A 26,016-nucleotide genomic window follows, 5' to 3' on the forward strand; every position below is an offset into this window, starting at 1 on the left:
GAACTTGATATCACAATGGCATAAAAATTTGAAAATTCTTGAAAATAGGTATGGACGCCATGGATTTTGTAAGTTTTGGGAGTCGGATACTTTACCTTGGGAATCATTATACGGTGCTAAAGCCCTGCATTTTAAAAGCAATTCTTCATCTTAGGAAAAATAAATCCAGAAAAAGATACAAGTCAAATGGTACTTCCAGAAGTCTAGTACAATTTCTGTGCTTTTACAGACATCAATTATATCTTAAGCTCCTAGTTAAAAAGAAGATAAAGCATCACTTTCTTTGTGCTATAAACCAACTCAGCCAAACTGTCCCCTGGCTGTTTTACTAGCATCTTCTATTTATCTTGGCTAAAAGGTCCTGTTATTTGCTGATGACAATTAGCTTTACTTGCAAGTCCTACAGTTTCAGATAATGGGACAATCAGGTTCTCTACTACAGCTTAGAAAACCTATTTACTAAAGGCCTGCCAACTATTTGAAGGAATTACCCACCTGAAGAGAAACACTGAACTACGTGCCACCAAGCTAAAACTGCATAGAGCTGCCACAGATCTCAAATGCCACAATTATAGATGCGTTCCTGATGGCATGAGAAACCTAATTGCAGACTGTTGGGCAATCAGCCCTTAACATACCATGGAAGAGTTAGGGTGAATTATTTTCACAGCACTATCGTTCCTCAGCAGCATTTCTTGGCTACTATGATCCTGAAGCAGTGACTCTACTGCTGCTACTCTGTGATAACAAGCTTGATTTAGAACCACGGATGTGCCAAGTGGAGCCATCAACAATACTAAGCTGCATTAGCTTACCAGTACCCTCCACCAGTGCATGCAACTTGAATGGTCTCCTTCAGGAAAGCCTCTTTCTCTTAGCAGCCAACAACCACCGTAGAAAACATTCATTAACACATATTGGGCTTTGTTTCTTCTCTCTGTCATCAAAACAGGACACTCAACTGCAAGTGCACTGTGTGTTGATCATTACTGTGACCTAGACCCATACTTTCCTAATAACTGGAATGAAAGCAGCAGATACATAAGTCAGTCTTGCCCAGCTATTATTAGTAACATTCAAAAGAGTTTGTGCAATGCCTGTGTGGACGCAGAATACCACAGAAACCACTCAATCTTTTCTGTGCTGTAGCTGGTTTTCCTCTCGCAGATGAAGATGAGGGAATGGATTTGATTGTAAATCACCTGAAGTAATTCTGCAGCATATACATACCCCGGTAGGAGGCATAATCCAGTAATATGAAGGCACTGAGGTCTAGTAATATTATTACTCACCAATCTTTTTTGATGCAACACATGACAAAAAGCAAATAATTGTAGCCGTTGATGAAAAGCTAGAGTGAATAGATTCAGCTGAAATCAAGATAAAATCAGAATGACCTTTTCTAAAGTAACACCCAGTCCACAAATGCTAAATACTGTTATGGCAACAACAGAATTGGTCTCTAGCTTGGGATCCTGATCTAACAGTGGCTACAGCTATGTACTTCCATGGAAATAATATGGAGATGACCTACAAAATGGTAACTGATACAGTAGTAGCTTAGGAGGTTCAGACTGGACATGAGGAAAAAACATTTTCTTAAATAGATTAGCGCAGCACTGCATTCAACAAAGCCACAGCTGACCTGATCCCACTTTTAGCGGGAGGATGGACTAGATAGCCTATGGTTCTAAGACACAAAATATTTGGAGATGCCTTATTGTGTAACATTATACATACACACACACATACATATAGACATCCAATTGATCATCTTTCTTTTACTGCTTCAAGGCAGTTTATATAAAAGCAGCTTTCCTGTATACACATTTTGGGGAGCTACTGCTCATCACAGCATCAAATATTGGTAAATTTCTGTAATAAGTTTTTCCTCATTCAACTTCACATAAACATAAAGGAAATGTCCAGATCAATCAAGATTTAAAATGGGGTCTAATATAGAATTTTAAACAGAAACACAGGGCAATCTCCTAACAAACCCCCCACCCCAAAACCACAGAATAATCAACAGCTGTCACACTCACTGAGTGCCCAGGTAAATAATTCATTGATGTCAGTAGAAAATGACAAATTGAGAACAAGCTGGAGAGGAAGAGATGTGAAAATATATAAACCATGTAAACTGCTTTATATTTGTTAGCTTTGTACATAATGTGGTAACTACAATGCGTATATGTCCTCATTCCAAAAACATTTCAGCGTTCCCTTGATCCATATGCCTTGAGCATGTCAGAAACTTTACCTACTGCTGATATAAAAGGAAAACACAAGAGAAGTGCTATGTACTTCCTAAAGTCTTCAAGGAGTGGAACTTTCACCGTGTAACTCTAATGTTGTGCCAATGTGATAGAGTCAGTTAGTTCAGATTTTAAAAAGTAGTTTCAAAAAATTAGACTATTTGGTATTTTATACAGTTTTAATCTTTACTTTTCAGAGGAAGGAAGAAACCATTTTCTTCTTTAAAAAAAAAAAAGGGGGGGTTGGAGAATTGTTTATTCTTTGTCTCTGTCATCAACCTTTTCACATATATAATAGTTTTCTAAAATAAACCTTAAAACTGTCTAATATTTCAAAATGGATTGGTCCCTCTCCCAGTTCCCAGGGTAAGGAATCCAATATCCCGCTATATTTGGCACAAATTACAGATGCACTTGAGCTTCATTAGCATAAACATGGTAATGAATCACAGTAATGTAGTTTCATTAATATAAACATAGAAAATGCAATAATTAATCAGATTTTCATTTGAAAGACTGTTTTGAAAATAGGCGTGTCTTTCTCCGCAGAAAAAAGGGCATTTTCCAACTCTACATACACTATATAGAGACAGTGTATAACTATTCTTGTTACACTATAACAAGAAACGCTGCATACTGCAATAACATTTAACTTGCATCTTAATGGCATAGATTGCTCCTGTAATACTACCTTATTTATAATTTTAATGTTTCCAGGGTAAGACCTGTTCTTTATCTTTAATGTTATTGCATTATTTGTCAAGAACGTGAAACAAGGCAGAGAATCAGAATCAGCACAGTATGTTTTGCATAGAGCCAATCAAGTTCACAGTCATTTCATGCAAAGGCTTCACATTTTAAAACATGCAACTAAAGGTCCTATTACAAGGAACAACTACATATGTGTGAAGAGACCTCCAAGAACAAGATCAACGTCTGTAAAACTTTCACTGGCAGTCTCTCAATTTGAATCACAAATGCCTGCACTGGAAACAAATTTTCAGTTTCTTCATACTTCATCCAGAGGTAAAATACACTACAGCTTTAGATTCTGTGGAAAAACTGCCAGAGATTCTAGTTGTTTATTTGTAGGCTATACCTATAACATGGAAATAATCTTTGTGTTCTAATTTGTACAATATCTATCACAATGTCAGCTAGATCACAGCTTGGGCTCTAAAACATTATAGCAATGCAAGAAACAAATACCAAAATACACATCGTTACAGAAAATTCACTATATCCAGCGTCTCACAAAGCTAGACATGAGCTAGCTCCAAACTGGAAGCCATGCAAGCATATTAGCATAGCACTGTATTCAGTCTAGCAAGTCCAAGATCTCACCAGGGATTATTAGTTTGAGCAGCACTGCACAAACCTGCCTATACAGCTTCCAGTCTGCCATCGGCTCACGTCCCACTGGCTCAGAGCCTGGGAAGGTTGAGTCTGCAGAAGACTGTGTGAGAACACTCACAGGTATTTAGAGTAACATAAGGAGCCATTCAGGTACAGGAGCTCCACTTAAACATTTTTCATTCCACTACCATAAGTCTTCATATTAGCAAGTCAATTCAGATCCATTTGTAAGCTACAGCTACTTTATTCTGCTTTGGTGTAGCAGACTAGCCAGTATGCCCTAGAAGGCCTGCACCATTTCGATACACTAAATAGGCCCTTAAAAATTAAAACAAAAGAACTGAACTTTGCACCATTAAGATGCCCAAATAATTCTACATAGCTTCAGGTCATTAAAACACAGTGAAACATAACAGGAGTAGGTAATACCTTCTTAAAGTCTGCCACGTATCAGCCTCTCAAAGAGAAAATGTATTCCATGAAAAAAAGTTACATAAAAACTAGATTTATCTTTCTGGATATGGATTGATAACATGAAGGAAAGAAAAGGCAATTACAGATGCCTTTAGTTTCCTAAGACCAAGTATTATGAATTCAAAGTCAGAGCTAATACACACATTAAAAGAAACCAAATTGGAGTTACATATGGAAATAGACCGCTACATTATCCAAAAAACATTCATTCTGTCTTGTGACAGTACAATAAGCAGAATGAATGCATTAAAAAAATTACCAGATTTTTAATCATAAACGTTAAGTGCCTTAGACATAACTGCGTGCTATTTCATGGTATTACTGAATGCAAAAAAAATGTCTAAGGGCAAAACCAGACATGTGCATTTCTTGATTCAACATTCCAAAATACATTCAGTGGTACAGAGAATGACTGCACTTTCCATTACTGGTCGCATACTCCCCTCCTAGAGATCCAGTGCTAACAACAGGCAAAAACTACAAGTATAACTTCTTAGGTTATGGCTACAATCCACAGCCAGTTATTTAAATAAATAAATATATATATAAATATGTGCATACACCAGTTGGGGAAGGAAGGAAGACTTCACTCTAGTGGAAGGAGTTGGGTAGATAAATCCTGGAGATTTGACATTTTCTACAATACAGGAAACTCTAGCATAATCACTATTTCCTTCGAAGTTTCTTATCAGTTCCAAGATCACTGGTCACATGTCAGCTCTAAATGCGATGCATTAAGTATCTTGCAAATCACAGACCTGTCAGCATGAGATTTTTAACTGCAGGAGTCAAATTAAGGTAGTTCAGTAGCAGTTAAAATGAACGAAGTGCCAATTCTGACCTATTGGGTTAAGAGAAGCCCATGAGAACCGAAAACAGCGAGCAGCTAGCAGGGGGACTCGCTGCTTGCTAGAAGCTGTAGATAGTGTTCATTCCTTCCCTCCCAGTGTATGGGGAGTCTCTGACTCCACCTTTCCAAGTCAGGCAGAAATTGTAGTAAAATTCAAAGCAGCTCACCCCACCTAAAAAGCATTGCATTGCATTCTAAAAAGAAATGTCCTCAGAGGCTAATCTGGCATTCAAATGTTGGGCAGCATCCACTTTAAGCAATATGTTTTATGTAAGCATAAAACAAAACCATACCCTGTTTTCTGCATTCCCACAATCTTGGATTACTTAGGTTACTGGCACAAAATTGCAGCTTTCTTCAGCACAGTCAGCCTCATGGGTCAGCTTGATTCCTTTGAAATACTAGCTATAGTTTCTGAAATTGTAACTGTAACTGTCTTCTACAGAAGTGTTTGTGAAGTTCCCTAGAATGAATCCAGGTTATTTTATTTGTCATTGTCTCGTGTTATTGTTTCCTTCATTTACAAAGTTTTTAATTTGACAATTACATTAAAGAGATTGTAAATAATTATTATAATGCATGGCACTGCAATCAGTAGCTGTACTCCCATCATAACTTTCATACAAACACCCTCCACAGTACCATATTTTCTATAAAACTGTACCCCTTTCTGGTGACTGCGGCTAATCTTCAGAAACAGAGCCATAAGGCAGGAACAGAATTACAAATTAGATTTCAGCCTGAGCCAGCTGTTTTTCCTAGTATTATTCCCTTTATGACCATCTGTCCCACCTGCTAATATATTTTTCCCCTCACATAGACTCTCCACTACAATGATTTGCCATTCTGGCTGACATACAAGTATCGATGTAAAGAAAACTGGAATAAATCCAACTTTGTGCCACCCAGTATTTGGAGCTTGGGTAAGGCACCTGCTCGACTGCTGGTATAATTAAATCTGGTTTAAATTTGCTTTAGTTTATGCCCAGTTCACCTACAACCCAAACACTGTCAGAGTTTGTTACCACTCTGACTATCTTCCTTCTGGACTATGTCAGAGTAGAAAGAAACAGTACAGCGTGGTTACACAAGAGTCTCCTCTCTGTAAAGCAATTTTTTTTTTTTTAATGCATTATCACACTCCACTGAACAAATCTACTGGGATCTATCTTGTCTATTTATTAAAGGTGAATACACAAAACAACTCTGCACTCCATAATTGTGAATTCTTGGGGTTTCAAAACTCGTTGCATGCCTGGTTTTGTCAACGATTACCGAATCAGACCTTCTGGATGAAAAATCATCCTCAATCTTCCTTGTGCAGAATTGCCAGAGAGACACAATGCAAAGAAATGAGGAAGAGAAGAACTGGGAAGGGCTGAGAACAGGGAAAAAGAAATTAAATGGCATGTTGCCACATGTAGTCGTGGAGTCTCAAAAATTCTTTGCTGTTTGTAATGAGACCAGCACCAGAATAAATCTTATCAAGGAGTCCAACACATTTTCTGCAGCGTTTATTTTCCATATCTGGTTAAAGCCCGACAACTAAAAGGGAAATAACTACTTAAGCATAATTCAGAAGACTGCTCAGCAGTGACACTGCCCAAAAAAATCAGGAAGAACATGACGGTTACAAAGTGTATCATTGTAATGTCATCTCATGTACTGCTGACAATAGTCACCAATAACAGGAAGGGAACTGCTGAAAAAGCACTAGTGAGGTCACTTTTTTCTGGGTACTATTTTTAAACACCTGCAAAATATAGATGAGACTTTTTAAAGACTGTAAAGCAGGAAAAGAGAGGGCGAGAAAGAATTACAGATGTGTGACATAAGGAATAAAGGCAAAAGAAGTCTAAAAGAGGCAGAAAAAAAAAAGGAATTCAAGGAAGCACATGCTGATGGGCTTTACGCTTCCAATAGAAAATTAAAAGTTGACATCTGAGTCCATACAGTGTTTAAAATGAGCTCTTAGTTACTAGCACTGCTTTCAGTAAGGAGGCAGAGGGAAAAAGTGATATCTTGATATCTTAACTGAGCCCAGTTCTAAGCATAAGAAAAAAAAAAAAAAAGAAAAAAGAAAAAGAGGGATTCATTTTCATGTTAGTTCCTGGCAGCTGCTCAGCATTGCTTATTATCACAGCCCTGTTTGTTTGTTGAGTGCTGATAATGTGCCAGAGCTGTGGTGTGCTTTGGAGTCCTTCTGAGATCCTTAGCTCTGCAACTTTGATACCAGACGGAAAAAACTACTTTTGAATACCATTCATATTGCCAAAGTTTAACAAATAATAGACCATTACACAGACTTTATTTGGAAAAAAAAACTTAATGGGGGGAATCAATCTTTATTTCTGTTGCTTTTGAAGCAGGTAAGAGTTAAAAACAAAATCACCTATACCATTTTAATTTTTGCTTAATGACTACTAACCTTTTAGGTAGTACGTGGAATTATATTAAAGTTTTTCTTGTAACCTTCTTAATTTCTACATTCAACATATTTTCAGCAAACAAAACTTACATAATTGTTTACAGAATTGTGACGTTCAAGCGTGTCGGTAGCTATGAATGCCTGCACAACAATCACTGCCATGCTATGTATGCTGTCTGGCACCATCTACTGAAATGCTTCAGACACTCATTTTTTAACAAACGTACCTTGAAAGATTCAGTTACATGCTTTGCTGTTTCTCCCGGACATCCCCCAGCCTTGCAGTCATTCTGACAGCCCTAGAAGGAATGAAAACAGAGGATCAAATTCAATGCACATTGCAGAAAAGTTCATACACATTCAGTTAATTCTTTTTAGGGACAGATTGTATTGAATGACCACTCAGACTTTGTCATCAGTACGTATATCAGCAAGAACTTTTTGGTAGTTTCTTAGCACAATTTTTCACCTTCTAGGTTTTTAGTTTTACTTCAGTTGCATTATTTTGTGCAACTGCATTTCAGGGCTTTATAGGAGAGACAATGTCTTAGTTCAGATTATCATTCTAAAGTGCAGAAGCGTAAGGACAACATCACAGGTCTTTCATTCACAGCTGAATAAATAAATTGTGATTTTACACAATTCCATCAGATCCCACTTTCTCTAATAAAGCATCCACCTAACAGATTTGCTTTTGCTTTTTCTCAGAGAAGCTTAACTAGGCAGAATGGGGGAAAAAGAGAAAGAACTGTTTTTGTTAAATCCTTCATTAAATGAAGACAGTTATAAGGAATGCCCATCTATATAAATATATAATCAGAGTATTTTGAATTACCTACTACGTTGAACTTAAGGGTTCTGCCACTGACCATGCTAGAAAAGAACTGAAAGAAAAGGAGTGATAGTTCTAGGCATCCTTCTGTTCAGCAACAGGAGGACAACACAGACAGGTGCAAGCCATCTACCTAAAAGCAAGATCCCCAGTTTCCACAGCATCAGGCTAGCATCTTTGTGGACCTTCCTGCTCTAGCTAGACCTTCCTTGCCAGTGGCCCGTAAATGCATATTATACCCAACAGCATAGAGCGAAGGAGACAAATACAGCCCTGATAGCATTTCTTGTTTCCCAGTAGCCTTTGAGAAAGGGCTGAAAAGGTGAAGTAGGGGCAGAGGTCTGGGAGAGGGAGGAAGGTGGCAGGAGCAAGACTGCCTGGAGGTATGGGCCATGAAGGGGATGGCCAGGAGGATGGCTTAAGGGAAGCACAACTGGCAAGATGGAGGTGGTGGCAGAAGGGATGACTAGATGATGGCCAGAGATGCATGGGCATGGGGAAAGAGTCAGGGTTGTCAAAGGGGCTGTCTAAGGGGGTAAAGAAGAGACAGAGAGAGAGGCACTAAGGGATGCTGTTGCCAGGGCTGACAGGCAAGGGGCTTTCAATCCCAAAAGGGAAAAGCCCTAGCAGGAATTTGCACTGGCTGCTCACCACTGGGTGGCTGCCACTCCTGCCACCCTTCAGCCTTGCTGCATCTTGGGTGGGAAGTCCCAGCCCAGGTGGGAAAGCCCCAGGTCAAAAGTGTAATCCCCTGAAGGAAAGAGGTGCACAGGAAACCCTTCATGGTCAGCCTGTGAGTGCCCTGTGCCAAGCTGTTAAGGAGGGAGCAGCCCTCACCCTACCAGAAAGGCTGTGTGTAGGGTGGATGGCAGTGGCGGGGAGACGCCAGCCACCAAACTGTGGGGCCAGGACTGGGGCCACACGGCTCATGGGCTGTGATGCAAGATACGCACAGGGCTAATAACATGAATTTTTTCCGTTTTTGCAGATCTTGGGGATATGCTAGACTGGAAAATAAAAAGACAAGCAGTATCTTCAGTGGACCTTTAACAGACAGCAGGCTTGCTACCAACAAAAGGAAAAGAAAACTCCCAGCCACAGCAGATCTCACTTCCTCTCCCCTCCCCCCAATGCCCCAGGGAGACCATAACATCCCTCCTGCCTTTTCTCACCATCAGCTTTAACCCTTCTGTTCCTCTTTTTTTCCTAACCCTCTACAGCGAGACATGCAATCACGGCTACAGGCTCCTTCCTATCAACTAAAGGAGGATCTGCTGAGAGAAATCACAAATCCTTTTACAATGTACCAATACGCTTTACCTTAAAACCATATTAAAAATATGTTTTATTTGCCTTAAAGCTTAGGGCTTTTTTTCTCCAGAAAGACAAGTCTTTTTGGTAGAGTCTGTTCAATGATAGCATTCAGTGTCAGACCCTAGCAGGACTAAAGTGTCACCCAAACTGAAGGACAGTCTGAACTAAGCACCGTATGATAGGTCCTTCCTTTCCCTGTAATTGTTCAAATACTTCCAAATTGAATCGTAAAATCCCTGAAGGCCTCCATGACACCATCAGTTTATAATAATTAAGTATTCTGCAGACGAATTAAGCCAACTAATTTTTCTTTGCACTGCAGTGAATTAGGATGGAGAGTGTGCTGGTTACCAGCTAACAGGATGGTAAGTGCCAGCTGTGGAGCAAGAGTTTCTCCAGCAGCTCCAGCTCCATTGCTGGCTTTTGTCTAAAATCTAGTAGGCAAAGTTGGATTTTTTTAATAATAATTACTGGTGACAGCAAATACTGACAAATACTCAACTCTTATGTTTCAGTTTCTTCTCATCTCTGCTTTATGAAGTTGCCCTAAAGCAAGTGTTGGCATCAACACAGAGAGGTCTGAAGCTGGATACATTTTAATAATCTCTTCCATGATCTTTAAAAAGATACGAAACTTGTATGTGAATTTCAAGCGTGGACCACCTACAGGAACAGCCCGGAGGAGCTTGATCATGTTGCTGTTCAGTTCAAGGTTCCCACTGAACTCAATGAAGTCAACATTTTTGGGGCATCTGCCTTGGGGCCAATTCCTGTTCTCCATGAAGGCATTATGTTTTATAGATTTAACTCATATTTAAAGCAAGTAGCTAACTGCCTTTGTTAACCACACTGAGATTAAATTGAGTTAATCCCTCAGCACTAGAAAGACATACCACAATTACTTTCTAATTGATGGAGTCATATTTTAATGGCTCCATGGCTTTTAAATCCGAAACATGTTGTTATATGCAACAGGGAAAATTACTCTGTGGTTTAGTGCCAACACTGCCAATGGAGATATGCCAAGTATAAATTTGCCCTTTCTGTTTAATAGCATAGTAGATATAAAGCTGCATCCATTGAAACACTGATGTTATCCTAAAGATACATTTGAGCCACTGGGTCAATGTCTCCTCAAAAGTCACTTAAGCCTGTATCAAGTTGCTATGCAATTACACAAGCATGACAGTATTTCCTATGTTGTAGTGTAGAGCTAACATTTTCTTTATAGTATATGTAACTGCTTTTTCTAAATTGGAAGTAAGACAGTATTTCACAGTTTTCCTTCAAAAATAATGAAATTTCACATTGATTTTATCATTACTGTAAAGCTTGTATGAGAAAAAAAGTGTAAAGCGTTACACTAGATTAAATTTTCTTTAAAAATGGGTTTCATATGTCATTGTATCACTGGAAACACTACTAAAATAAAGACCTGGCGATGAGTAATTCTGGGTTTACTTTTATAGAAGATCTCAATGCTATAATAATCATTGCAAATCCGTTATTATTTGCAAAAGGAATCACAATATGCTCAGTTGGATAATAGTGGTACTTACTTCCAATTTAACTCTTACATAAAGAAGAGGTACGCTTTAGGGGGTTTAGTCTTCTCCCAACATGTGAAGATCCATTGTGTGTGTAACACTTACCAGCACTTTTGGAAATTTTGTATTTGACACTTGTCACCTGCACTTTGGCTAGAGCTTTCCCAAACCTGAACATTTAACTCCTGCATTTGGTCCTCAGAATGCATTAGACATATATATTTTCAACATCTTTTAGCATCAGGATGCTCTAATCAATTCCTCTTGGCTTTCCCTGATGTCTTTGGTACGCCTTCTCTAACTGCTATTCTGTTATGGGCATGAGACCTTGTAGCCAAAGAATTGACGTGCAATCAACTTCACTATTAGCATTTTGCCATGCCTCTAGTTATGCTCATCTTTTAGGGTATCCTCCTTCATCTCACAGCTTCTTCAAGACTGAGAATCTACCTGTTTTATGCAGTTAGACCACTTGTCCTTCATCTGAAAGGACCTTCTGCTACAAAAATAGGCCCATTTCCGCCCTAAACTCCCTAGAGTACATGAGTCTGTCTTCCCGTGCCCTCACATTTGGTGCTTTTTGAGACCCAGTGATAGCAGCAATGTCTTAGTTCTTGTTTGGGATTATCTGTTCTATAAACTGCAATTCTACCAGATCCTTTGTCAAACTGGTGTTCTTAGGTTTTAGCTACCCCATTATCCCACAGGCTCATCCTCAGTTATGAAACAGGAGCCGAAGATTATCAGAAGCTTCATCACTGTAAACTTAAGCTGCAAACCACACTTCTTTAGCCTATGGTGTATGACAGTATTTAATAAAAAAAAAAACTTGCACCTGTTCCCCCCCCCAAAAAAATTTTGAATAATTTGCAGTTACATCTATATGCCATGTATTTTGTCACCCTTTTTCAAAGAAATCTAATTCTTTCATCCGTTCAGTGCTCACTTAATTTTCAATGTTGTTTGATAACTCTTCTTACCACTGGGAAACAGAAAACTTTCCCTAGTGGAAGGTAGGAGTAAAGGAATAAATTGCAAATAATTTCTACAAGGTTCACACTTTCAGAGAGGAAATCAAAACAACTCAAGATCTGCAGTTTCATAAAATTCTTAGTCATCTTTTGGGTTTCACCGGTGCATGCTTATCCAAGGCAGCCCACAGACAACTCCGATGTCTTCACTCCGAGTGAGAATTTCATCATAGCACCAATGCCTTTGTTAGAGTACTAATAGTGACAGGGGACATCAGAAAACCCAGTTTCATGCCCACAAAAGAATTGTAGACATTGCTTTGTTAGCAGGCATTGGCTATTCATGGAAGACGAGAACCCAAAGCAGCAAATAAGCCACAGGTACACAGCTATGGCTGCATAGAGTTCCTTCTACTGAGGCAACCCCATCTTCCGCTATGCAGAGAAACTTAAAAAACAAGACTGCCTTGTAGAACTCATCAGGCCCCAGCAAAGATGGAGTGGGAGTTTTCTTTCAGTCAGAAGTCATATGAAAAACAGTTTTCAATGAAGAAATTCCTTTCTGAGACGTTTCTCCAAGCTAAAACAGTGTCTTACTGCTTTTTCCTGTGCTTGTTTCTGGCTATTAAGTGTTTACAAAATATTTCATACTCTAATTTACACTGGATAATGTAATCAGAATACTTATCAGATTCTAGGAATCTAGCAGATCAATAAATTCAATACATGACTGACTTATACTATGGTACTGCCTACAGGTGAGCCAAATCAGGTGTGTGATGACAGGTACTTTGGCTTTCAAACCCACACAAATCAGAGTTGCCTTTCTGTTCCAGGTATAAAACACAGTCCAACATGCAGAAATGCCACATCTTCTGTGTATTGCTAGTCATATAAAACACTTCCATGACTTCAAAACAGTTTTCATCTGCCCCTAGGAAATGTTAATACAACTTGGCAGCCACACTACATAAAAGATGAATTTGCAGAAAAAACAGTAACGATGTTCACAGCTTAAAAAAAAAAAAAAAATAAATCCACCCACTGTCAGACTGAGAGAGAAATTGTGAATATTGCTGTAGGGCCGAGTCATACAGCACTATTTTTAATATCAACTAAAAAGATATTTACTTAGCAACATTTATGAAAGACTTCCAGAGCTCAGGAAGCTCATTTATGGAATGTAGTAGCAAGGCATGTTTGCCTCAGCTGTCATGGGAATGGTTGCATGATATAAAAATATTTTAATACTGTCTTTATATTATATGTATATGGACATGAACATACACATATATATGTGTCACCATGCAAGCGTCACCAAGTACGTTCATTGGGCTGAGTCATTTACATGATAGCATGGCATGCTATCATGGCACGCAACTTCTTTTAAATCTACTTTTTTCAAAATCAAGACAGAAGGAGCAAGAAGACTAATTCTTAAATTGTACTTCTAACCACACATCAAGCCAAACAGAGATCTTTGAGGTATCTTTGTTTGTTAGGTTGAAGCACTCCCCATATATTGGCTTGCCGGTCTTCAATAATGAATTCAAAGAACATGTACAGCACAAATGCCAGAGCAACTCCAATGATACACCTCAATGTATGCACAGATCAGCACCTGGGATGGAGGAGACGACAACACAAAAAAATGCAAAATAAAACAAACGAAAAAAAGGACTATTTGGCATACACAGTCTCAGTGCTAAGCTTTTTACTTAGCTCACCAAAAATTCTCATGTGTGTTGATTTCCACACTTCCGACACATTTCTTTAAGACTACTCTTACCTAGCATATATCTGCCCTGATGCCTTGTCAGATGGGCATCATCTTACTGTGGCTGCTTGTTCAACCTTGAGCTGGCACTAATGTTACTTAAACATAACAATGAAGAAAAATACAAGGCAACTAACATAGCAGAAAAAGAAAGCTTCCACATTATTTAATGATAATTTTGCATCACAGTAAAAGCATCAGGGCTTAGAACATACAAGAGTTTCTTTATCTAAGAAAGCTGCATTGCATAAATTAAGGTTGAATTTAAATAGATTATCATTAAATTAGTCCAAAAGACTGTGCAGGCACTTATCTTCTGGCTTGAGCAGTTTATTTAGTTCAATTTAAAGCAATTTAAGTAGTTTGAATAAAACTGAAATGTGTTCCTCTTAAAAAAAAGTATCACTGTTTTTATTATGTTTAAATAAAAGACAATTCATATTATATGAGCACAACTTATTCATTAGAAAAAACTTAAAACAGACAACATAAAGAAATGAAAATAGTCAGCTAGTCCATCCAAGATTCATATTTGGTAACATTTATAGCTATATCACAACTCTAAAACCAGGCCAAGTTCATTTCACAACATTAAATAAATGCAGGACAATGTTGCCAAAGCAAAGTCATTGCAGTCAGCACTCAGGTGAGAAACTTTTCTAGGAAATAGTGCCGATTTTTTGACTCAGTGCTTAAATTAATATTTGAATGAGTTCAGTAATGCCTAACCCGTTGTACAAGAAAGCTCGTATCAGTTCACAGGAAAGGTAGCAAGGCTAGGCAAGATGAAGGATAACTATTTCTGAAATCCAAAAAGAAGGTGTGGAACAGTTTGACAAACTGGATTATCAAGAAGGCTAAAGGGAAAAAAGGAGTTCACCAGGAACAGAAAATAGATGAATTTGTTCTAACTAACTCTAAAGAGAATCTGAATCTCCGCTTCAGGCTAAAATTATTTTGCCAGATATTTCAGAAAATTTACAACATGTGCTGTGAATTACACTAATGCAACATGGAGTTTAAAGTGTGATCTTTCCCATTTGAAAAATACTGAAAACCTACCACAGCCCCATCCAATACAGGATGTAAAGCAGCTGTACTTCTCTGCATGGTGTCCCTTCATTCAAGTTAGTTCTGTCTTAATACATTTCCTGCACAACCATACAATATGCCTTCCTATTTTCTTTACAGAAAAAGGCAAGTACTCTAAAGAAATCCTCTTCGTGAATGACCTCTAAATGCAACGTGATTTAACCTTGATTTCTAAGCCCACTGCACATACTGTTCTTGTTTGTTTTGCTTCCTATGACCCTCTTGTTTCTCTGTCACTCCCCAGTGCTATTTCCTCTGCCTTTATCCTCTTGCTCAGTTCACCGACTCTCCCCTTCTGATTGAGGAAAACAGCCTCCTTCTATTAGGGGAATAGGCAGATGACCTAATGGAGCTCTTCCATCTCTAACTCCTATGAACAGTGTCTCTAAGTGCCCCTTTTGTTGGTTTGTTTTTCTGCTCTAGCATTAATTAGGTTTTTAACAAGTGCATTGTTTGCTAGAATGGCATAAATAAAAACATGTTAAAGCAACCAACTGGATCTATTTGTGCTATAAATTCATCTGACTGTTTTCTAACTATATAGTGTCTTATGGCAACGTGTTATGGTTATGACTCAAACAACATAAATGAAAATTCTAAAAGTAACCATGGTTTTACTGTATTAAGGCTCAGTTCTCATTGATATGAGATCTTTTACATCAAATTGGCAACAAGAAAGGGTACAAATACTATTACATAATTTCCCTTCCACTGTAAAAGGGCTTTGCTGTTAACCACAAGGAAGCTGGTATTCATTATGTTTTCTCTAACATTTCTTTTTGCCCATGTACTCTATAATGCCAGGTACTAAACTCGCATTTTAAGATTTTATAGTGAAGTTAAGCAGAGCTATGGGATGCATTTTTAACTGCACTGTTATACCAGCAAAGATGGGCCTAAGCACAATAAAAATTGCCCTGCTTATTTTCCTCAGGGATTCAGTTATACTACCTATATTTTTTATCCTGAGACAGCTGTGCAGGTAAAAGTACATATCTGATTTAAAGATGCATAAAACATAGCTTACAATTCATTTGTGAAATTCCCTGATGGTGGAAACTACACTCACATCCTGCAGCTGATGACCAAGGCAAGTGGCTTGATGCAATTACCAAACGATAATGTGAACATGAAGGCATACACAGGAGAAACAAATAAAATCATTGTCTGAACAGTTACTGATGGTTTAGAACTGGAAGGAGACGATTTAGCGCCAGACACCAAAGCTTCTGCAGTTTGCAAATAAATCATTGTAGACTCCTAGGGGAAAAAAAAACCAAAACAACACCAAAGCACAGCAGACGCAGTGATGGATTCCAAAATGAGAACTGACATGCTTAAAGAAAAGAGCTAGCAGATGAAAACCTGTATTTAAGGACATACTCCTCTTTGCAAGTTCCCTGATAACTACAGTGGAACCAGGAGAAACACAGTCAGGCCTGAATCACTGGCCTGTATAAGGGGTCATTTGTAGCTATTCTCAGAGTGCTTAGACCGTGTCCCATTTAAGTCCATTTTGCACTGGAATAAAGGTTTACATAAGATGCTGAGCAATGATGAATCACACGCTGAAAACAAAAGCTCTGAGGGAAAAAAAAAAAGCTTTTGGAGGAGACAGAAGTTACTTTTTTCACCACAAGTCCTGTATACAGTCCAACTAGAGATAATAAAACAGTAACTTACACAGCTGGCTCTCAAATAACACTAAGTACAATAAAACATTATGCAACTGTGCACATGGTTGCTGGTCTGTAAAGGGCAGACATATTCTGGCTTGGTATCACATCTACTCCTGATAACTGCATGGCCTACTTAATTAATCACTGACTATCAAATGCCAGTGGTGCAAAAGCATAAGCAGCATGACTTTTCTGTATTGTGTTAGGTTGTTAGTGCAGTTATTGCCTGTTCCCCGCTTCTCAAGAGGTTTGTTTAGCAGTTAAGCGTCCAACAGATGAAGCTGATAAAGCATGGCAGCAGCTATCTAACCTGGGGATCTGAATGGCCTCAATACTGCAGGATTACTCCTTATAAAAGTGCCTCTTTGCTATGTTGGTCTTTCCAAATGGCTGAGCATTGTCCCCATTTTTTTGCTTGCAGGCAGAACGGTATACAGGTGGATGTTTGTTCTGACTGGACGTTCGGCTACAATGTTGTAGGAGGACCCAGACTTGAGCTCTCAAAGCTTAGAGTGGATTGAGTAGGAAGCTAGAAATATGTCTCCTCTACAGGCAGGAAATTTAGGCATAGGTTATCCCACCAGAATACCTCACACCGGTAGTCGGTTGCTTCAGAGAATTCCCTTGGAGGTGGACAGGTGCCAGAATAGGGTGTGCTCAGCTCCCCAGGAACTAAACCTGTAGCTCCTCTTCCTTATAGAGACTTACCCATCAGTTCCATTACAATTCTTCTCAAGGAAGAAGAACAAGTGTAAATGACTAATGTGATTTTGGCTGTGCATTCTACTCAGAGCTATGCCCTATGCAAGCTTCTTCTGTAACAGCACACAGCTGCTGGCTGCAGAAGACCTGCCTGTACTAGCTCCAGTGGGTTTTAAGCCTGGCGTAATTGGTTTGAAGTAATGGGAGATCTCTCCCTGGCTTTTACCAAAGCCTGGGTTATATCCTTGTGACATGTCTTTTGCTGTGTGTTCAAACACTGCCTTAATTTGATTTAACTGGACACAATTCAACAAAGTAGAAAGGAAGCTGAAGCTTTCCTCTTGATGTAAAGGGCACTAGGAACAGAGCTACCCAGCAGGGACTTCTCTTGCTTTTCGGTCTTTATGAGTTTCAGTGGCTGCAACAGAAGGTAGAAGGCACAATCCACTATACCAAGCAGATATAAATCATCTCAGGGAAGCTTACTAACAGGCCAGGAAAAACAGAGCACAACTACAGTGTCACTGTACAGTATCACACATTACTCCCTTGAATGTGGAAAACCACCAAGATAACAACCACAAGAAGCTGCTTTTCTTGATGATGTCTGCTCAAAAGAGGTAAAATAATTTAAGTTAGTGACATAGCCAGATTCTCCACCTACTTACTATATATTCAGCTATGTAACAACTCTAAGACAGGGAAAAATCATGTATTATAACACTACGAAATTTTGGATGTGCATTAAAGTTACCCTATGTGTCCTTTTTAAATACCTTGTAAGCAAGCACTTCATCTGAAATCCCCTATCATTTGTTGACGGTGCCCAGAGCAAACTGGATTCTGCACAGGGAAATTGAGAGCAAAATAACACTCAACACATTAAAAGTGGCCTCGAAAAAGTATGGTCACAGATGAGGTATTTGTAGAGGTGTCAGCATTAAGCACACAAAGCAAACAGAGGCCATATGCCATAACTCTAGCATGGTAAAAGGTCATCACAAATCAAGACTGACACAGTCTCTATTAGAAAAATGATAACTTTGAAATGCTAAGAAACGGCACTAGTAATGAAGATAATAAACAGGCCTATGACGATTAATGTAGGCTTGTCCTCTAACAGCTCAACATCCGTATAAGTGATCAACCAGCCCTGCTCAGCTCAATAAATCTAAATTGACAAATTACTTATTTGTAACACACCCGTGAACCAAGGGTTTTGCCCAGCTTCAACCCGCGTGAATATCAATGCTCTTGGCTAGAACGTCTCTGTCGTTTCTGAATTTATGAAGCTAATCTTAAGCATTTTAAAATAGATTAGATAGAATCTGATTTGTCCACTGTTGAAATCCAGTCCACCTGGAAATGGCAGGACAGAACATTAATTTTATATGCATATTGCAATAAATATTTTGCCCAATTGACATGATGAAAGCGTTGCTGGCTACAGCAAAACCATTTAAAAGAAGATCCAAAAGGAAACAATTGTAAACGCAGCATTTTCAGCTCAATGGAGAACCAGGACGGAATGCTGTTGTTCCTGAACTTCTATCTCTACATGCCAAGAAGAGATTCAACCTGTAAACACCAAAAATCATCTCTGAAAAAGTGTTGAAAGGCAAAAAATAATATTAGAAAATGAAGCTATTCTAGTGGTACAGACTCTTGTCAATATGAAAAAAGCATAGACTATAGAACTTGTCTTTGTATTCTATAAAGCACTGTGTAATACTGAGGACAAAGCCTGGGCCATGGACTGGGGCACAGCACAGGAGCAGATTTAGAAAAAAGCACAGCTGTGTTAGAAGGACGCAGAAAGACGAAAAACTGAACTGAACCACCTACAGTCCAACAACCCAATGGACTTCCTTTACGGTTACAGAAACAAAACACTTCCTGGCATGTTTCATTTGTCTCCCAAACTGCACTTCAGTTTCTAAAGACAGTTAATCCAGTTTAAGGCAGAGTCTGCAATTTAGTTCCCATGCACATATAAATAGGTTGCAGCATATCTAACCACCATATTTACTTCAAAAACAAATTCTATACTCATGATGGATAAATGTCTCAAATATACGAGCATGTGAATACAATATGATTTTTTTTTTCTGTGTACATGCATGCATATATGCAGCTACACAGCTGTGGCAAAAATTGTGGCTGTGTAGACACTGAATGCTATAATACCCTATGCTACAACTACTACTTCATGTCACGTAAGGAGTAAACTTGGCTCACATTACAGTTTTACACTAGTACACAACTATTCATTTTTTATAACTTTCACCCCCTATACTTCATGCAATACTTTCTAGCAATTAGGAAGCCTTTTTTCGAGTTTGTAAGTAGGCACTGCCACAGTATAGAGCAGGAGCCAGAAGGACTCTACGGTTTTGAGTCTTAACACTAGCACTGACTGTGACGTTGATAATTTGATGATCTTAATAAATCTTGATATTCTGTTCTCAAGAATTATTATGGTACATCTGAATGTTTTAAAACTACAGATCCTATTAAAAAAATGACTTATGCTTTTATTCATGCAGGATCAAAAACTTCATCTCTCCACCTTAGTTTCCTCAAACTTTAAAATCAGGGAAATAATACCTGCATCATGCACCTGGTAAGAAACTTACTTAACTACTAGCCTGCTAAATAATTAGGGGATACTGCAAGTATTAAAATTTGCTATAAAATTTTCTTCCTCATATTGCTTTAATTAAGAATTTTCGTTATTTTACTGGATTGGTGAGACTCCATGCATCAACAAAAATTGTACTATTACTGCTGATTTTAAGTGGACTTTACGTGATTGTTAATGAACTGCATGATGATATGTAGTTACATAATACATTATGAAATAATAATTTTGTTGTAAAAGTAGAATTTGCAATTTTGTATGGTATATTTATATATTATATTTAAGATACAGTAATCTAAAGTTCACATTCCAGAAAATCAAAAAAATCTCCTTTTTTTCAGTGATTCATATAGTTTTGCCAGTGTTTTATTTTCCACATATTAAGGGGAAAATTACACAATTTAGGAAATTCAGCATCAAATATTAGAGAAGTGAAAGCTACTAGACAGAACTGCTTCAAAAGTTGTAAGAATTCTAACAATGCATTGAACTTTACTTGCACTCAGTTGCACTGAAAAGAAGTAAAAAGAAGACCTTGTGAATTCATTTAAAAACCAACAAGAAGCTGTTATTTTTTTAAAACCCAGCAGTATTATAAAAGATGTTTGAATTCCTGAGATATCCCCTTAACTTTTCCTTGACATTAGTAACTTCCCTGGGAGTTTTGACATACCTCTTGTCTTCCCATGGCCAGTGCCTACCGGTACGATGATCCTTCTTTAAAGAATTATTCTTAAAATACATGGTAAGAAAGTCTACCAAAAGCTAGATATAGATGGGGAAAGAAAGTACAGTACTTAGAGAGAAGTTGTTGAGAGTGTAGGAAAGAGGTACAGTCCTCTTTCCTGGCTCAGCGATAGGCACATTGATGGAGTATTGATAAACCCTACCATGGCTTCTAATGAGGTAATTAAACCAACAAGGCTCACGGGGAAAAACACCCCCTGACCTCCCCCAGATCCCCAAGAAACAAACTCCAAAGGGTCCAAATAAAGTAGTGTTCTTGTGAAAAGACTTGCACCAACATTACCGTTCGACCTCTCGTGTTAAGCACTTGGAATTCCCACAGATAATAGAGAAGAACAAAATATTACTACCATATTGACATGTTAAAGAAATTACCTTCTGCAAAGAAATCTGCCTATACTGGTGACTTTAAAGACCATCTTTGCAAGGGTTCTTTGAACTGTTAAAAGCCAGCAAGCAGACCTCTGGACAAACATATACTGACCCACACTAGTGTGTTGAAGACTAAGACTGGATTAAAAAAAAATATAAAATCTTAGTTCATAAGCTTTTTTTCCAGGACCATAGGAAAATCCAAGCTGGAAGGGGCCTCAGGAGGCCTCCAGTTCAACATCCTGCTCAAAGCAGGGTCAGCTCTGAGCTCAGACCAGGTTTCTCAAGGCTTTAATCCAGTTAAGTCTTGAGAGGTCCCAAGGATGGAGACTGCGCAGCCTCTCTTGGCAACCCGTTCCACTGCCTGACTGTCCTTGTGGGGAGAATCTTTTCCTTATACCCAGTCTGAACCTTTTTTGTTTCAATTTATGCTATTGTCTCTTGTCCTCCTACTGTACATAGTTGCTGAGCCTGGCCCCGTCTCCTTGATTTTCCTCTAGATTTTGGAAGGCTGCTATTACATCACCCAAAAGCCTCCTCTTCTCCAGACTGAACAAACCCAGTTCCCTCAGCCTCTCAGTGTCAAAGTTTGAAAAAAGTTCATTCTCAGTAAGGGTAATGCAAATTCAAGCATTTATTATAGAAGTGATGACTACTAATATAACAGTCTAAATAAAATTAAAGAAGTGGACATGACCTGTATGGCAGTGACCTCTCTGAAAGCTAGTGGAAATTAATACAATGAGAACCTTGTGGAATTAAACCCTATTTGTGTACCAGGAAAACCAATATATTTTCTGTGCTTACTAAGAGTGCTTTTATCAAAGATTGTGTGAAACGCTCTAATAGGCAAACTGAATTAGCAACAGCTGTGTACCTACTGAGAAGTCATATGCTACACTTCATTAATGCATCAGGTATACTCTAAAATAAAACTTGGAACAAACTGCAGACCTCAAGGGAAGAAAGTAAATGAGTAACTCTGTTGGAAGGGTATTATGACATTAGTTTGTAAAACCAGTAATAAGCTATGGACCAAGATGCAAAAAAGGCAGATGGTAAAACTTCTTGATAATTTTAAAGATAGTTTCAATTATTTAGGTATCAATTATTTAGTTCACATTAACTCTTTCAGATCATTTGATATACACACCAAAGAGCAACATTAGGCCTTTCCATAAGCATGACACTGGGTTTTCATCTGCAATAGCATATGGTAATATTTGCTAAATTGCCCTTCTACAACAGGTGCTGCATTTTATGAGGTAATATTACCTGTCCCTGTAATGTCTAAAGTCATAAAGTAATTAAATTGTTTCTAAGCTAAATGGGACCACCTATTCACTTCATCCTATGTCAGAATTGCAGGTATCAAGTTGCAAGCATGTAAGTAACTATGAATAACAAAATAGTGTCACATACTACTTTGATATATGCCTGAATATCACCAAAATTCAGACATTCAAGATGAAGTTTTTGCCTTTAATCTCTACATTACAGCCATCGTGGCAATTAGGTAGCCACAATTTATTATCAAAAGCCACAATCAGTATTGAGTGGCTGGAGCTCATAGAAGTAAAGATGAGCTTGTCTAGCACTGTGGAGTACGTAATATGTCACTATAGTCACATGAAGACGCCAGTCCTCATGTATGTGACCTAAGAGGGCTAATTGTGCACATTTTCCAAACCGAATTTACCCCTTAGGTCCTTTATTCTAACGCTGAAAGTCCTGGCTTCAAACCTACTAATAATCTGCAGTTTGCTATACATTCAGCTATGATTATTCATTTAAGAAAATGGTATAATATAAGGAAGTAATGAAAATAATATCCGTTCTGATTCTTTAGCACGCCCACACCAAATAAACAGTTTTAAAACAGCTGAACAAATTCAGAATATCTGAGTGCTTACACAATTAGTGAGCTGATTTACCTCCTTTCCTAATATGCCCTCCCAGGGATAAATTCATCACTAGTGAATTCCATTTGAATTATTTTCATCTACCAAATTAAACCAAGGATATGGCCTACGGACTGATTTAGCAAGATATCAACAGTGTTAAAGCTACATAATGATTTTGCAATCTTCTTTTTTACCTATGACTTTGCAGCAGATTTCAATACTCAGTTTCCATGGAAAAAAATTCAAAATATCCACTGGATCACAGAATGCTAGGAGTGCTAAGCCTGTCACTAACAATCAGTGCAATAGGTGGACAAGGCAGAACTGCAGAAACTAGAGGCATAATTCATTTCTTATACATAACATTCCTTTAAACAGGCCAGAAAGAGAAGGTTGAGGTTGGGCTGGAAATGGTTCGAGGAGAAAGGGAGGGCTATGACTAAAAGCAAGCAGGAAATGATGAATGGGGAGATGAAGCGATAAGGAGCTGTAATAATGCTATTGCTTACTGACCCCCTTTTAAATTTATGGGGTTTTGCATAAGTAACACGATAATCAAATGGTAATTTTCTGCATCTTTCATACATGCTCTACAAATACACAGTGACAGCTATAACCCTGAAGAGCTTACAGTCTGAACAGATGAGGCAAATAAAGGGTAAAGGGCTCAGACAGAACTGACTTGCCCAAGGCTAGACCACTTCGAAGTGACAAGAGTGTACTTTAACTGTTGTAGCTATTGCTTCATGCTGTCTTCTATAGTACAAATACACAGCAAAATCAGGTTTTGTGCAGGTGAGAAGAACTCAATGAAATGTCAATGCTGCTTTGAGCAAATAGGCAGGTAGGTCTGTGGCTTGCCTGCTACTTGTTTTTCGGATGGGCATGCCAGAGCATTACTGCTGGGTGCTGGATAACACCCCAGAGACCGGGGTCATGCCCTCTTTCCTAGACACACAACAGGTACATCAAAAGCGGTATAGAACATGACAGTCTGTCTCACTCCTTGGCACACTTGCATTCTGTCCCTAAGTGTTCTGGCTGGGGGCAGCTGCTTGGGTATCTTCCCTGAGCAGTTTCAGATCAGTTTTCTGCCATGGCTGGTCTGCCACTCTGCAGCCACAGAAAGTAAAAACGGGTCTAATCAGAGCCTCCTCCAAAGCACTCACCCATTCTAGCCCTGCCATCATCAGTAGCACCTGCACCACTACTAGACCCACCCAGGAAAGAGCAATGTTGATGAGACCTAGGACTGGATGAGAGTAACACTTGTCATCAGCGGCAGAGAGGACCTGCCAGTTACATACCTGTTGTGCCTATATTCCATCTGTTATAGTTACCCAAGGAGAGCAAATAACTCAGTCTTGTTTTTCCTCAGCTGTTAACTTTGGCGTCAGGCTGCGGCTGTGAAGTTCATAGACAGCCCAGCACAGACCTTCTTCAAAATCCAAGAATTGTTTTTAGTGCAGCTGTTCCACAGGGTATAAAGTTGCTGTGATATGCCCTCAATCTAATTGAAAAGCACCCGTGCTATCTCCACGCCCTTTGTCTTGACAAGGGAGACTTCTTTTTAATCCCCAGATCAGCCTCACTAAGCAGAAGAAGATAAACATGACGTTTATAAAAGGATAGTTCCCACAGATGATCATCTCTCATGTTAGTGTTCACCACTGACAATTCCTCTTTCATTATTTAAAGTTACTTCTGAAATGACTCAAAACCTCTAATGCCACTGGGTTTTGCCCACAGTCTATTCTAGTACAATGGCAGACATAAGACTTATAATAAACTCATAGGCATAAAAACGGCACAATGCCTGTCAGGAGACCATACCCTTTGCAGGTTTCTTTTCAATCATTAAGAGTCCCGTGTTACAAATAAACAGTAAGAAATTCCCCTCCAGAGGAAATTATACACCTTCCCTTCCCCCTCCTCTCCCTTCCGACTCATTTCTTTTCCACACATGCTGTCTGCAATAAAAGAACACAGAAAGAGGTAGAACCACACACATCCTGCTTCTGAATCTCAAACAACAAATCTCTTGGGGACAGAAATCTCCTTCGGAAAGCATAAATAACAAAGAAAGAGCATTAAAATCTGTAAATACAAAACAGTAAACTACCGCTGTCCCCGTTAGGCAAAGGAAAACTCCCTCTGCGACTCCGCATCCCCCGAAGGATGGACGAGGGGATTTCTGGCAGCAAACCCGCCCCGCTTACCTTCATCATGCTGGCGAACGCCGGGTATTTCCGCGGCGGAGCGGGCTCTCGGTTCGTCGCGGGGAGCGCTGGTACTGCTGCTGCTGCTGCTGCTGCCGCCGGGGCCCCGCAGGTCTCCGGCTCCCCGGCTGCGGGTGCGGCTCCGCCGGCAGCGGCGGAGAGCTGGGCGGGCTCCGGACCGGCCGATCCGCTGCCGTTGCCGTTGCCGGCGCCGCTGCTGCCGCTGCCTCCGTGGCCGTTGCCGCCGCTTGCGGGCTCCGATTGCATCAGCGGGGGAGGGCGGCGCGCAGGCCGGCCGCCGCTGGGGAAAGCGGCGAGGGGCTGCGGGTCGCCCCGCCCGGCTCCTCCCGGCGGCCGCGCACACCTCCCCGCCGCTCCCGCCTTGCCCCGGGGATGCGCCAGCAGTCCCCCGGCCGGCGGCGAAGCCGGCGGGAGCTCAGCCACCCCCCGCACCTATCCCCGGGGACAGGTCGGCTTGCGGGGTCAGCCATGGCCCGTGGCTCGCCCCTAAAATGGCCCCAAATCATGCCCTACGCCTACCGAGCAGAGACAATTAAATGCTTTTACTGTCATTTATACTGAGGATAACACGTTCTTCTTAGCCCTCTCCCTTAACAAACATTAAGAAACTCATCATTTTCAGCCTCTGAGTCATTTCCTCCTCCTTGCTTCCAAGCTGTCTGACACACCAAACACCTCGCAGTTTATCCCTCCCATCGCCAGCAAGCCCTTCAGCTCTCAGGCTTTCCCCTGGCCTTCTGCCTTCCACCACTACCTGCACAACTTGTGCTAAGTCCTCCCACACCAGTGGGTCCACCACAACCCATTTGGGTTGGAGCTAACTGGGATTGCC

General features: G+C 39.6%; 1 protein-coding gene across 1 annotated transcript in view; it reads right to left on the minus strand.

Moving 5' to 3' along the window:
- The window catches only part of BCAT1 (branched chain amino acid transaminase 1), a 65,234-nt gene extending 39,750 nt beyond the window's left edge, over positions 1-25,484 (minus strand). Inside the window, exons 1-2 of the mRNA XM_063358126.1 lie at positions 25,164-25,484; positions 7,594-7,665 (exon numbers count right to left, since the gene is read on the minus strand). Coding sequence (XP_063214196.1) covers positions 7,594-7,665; positions 25,164-25,430 — 339 coding nt within the window. The 5' untranslated portion in view covers positions 25,431-25,484. The remainder of the gene's footprint in view (positions 1-7,593; positions 7,666-25,163) is intronic.
- Between the last annotated feature and the right edge of the window lie 532 nt (positions 25,485-26,016).

Source organism: Chroicocephalus ridibundus, chromosome 1, assembly GCF_963924245.1.
Source record: "Chroicocephalus ridibundus chromosome 1, bChrRid1.1, whole genome shotgun sequence".
Classification (NCBI taxonomy): Eukaryota; Metazoa; Chordata; class Aves; order Charadriiformes; family Laridae; genus Chroicocephalus; species Chroicocephalus ridibundus.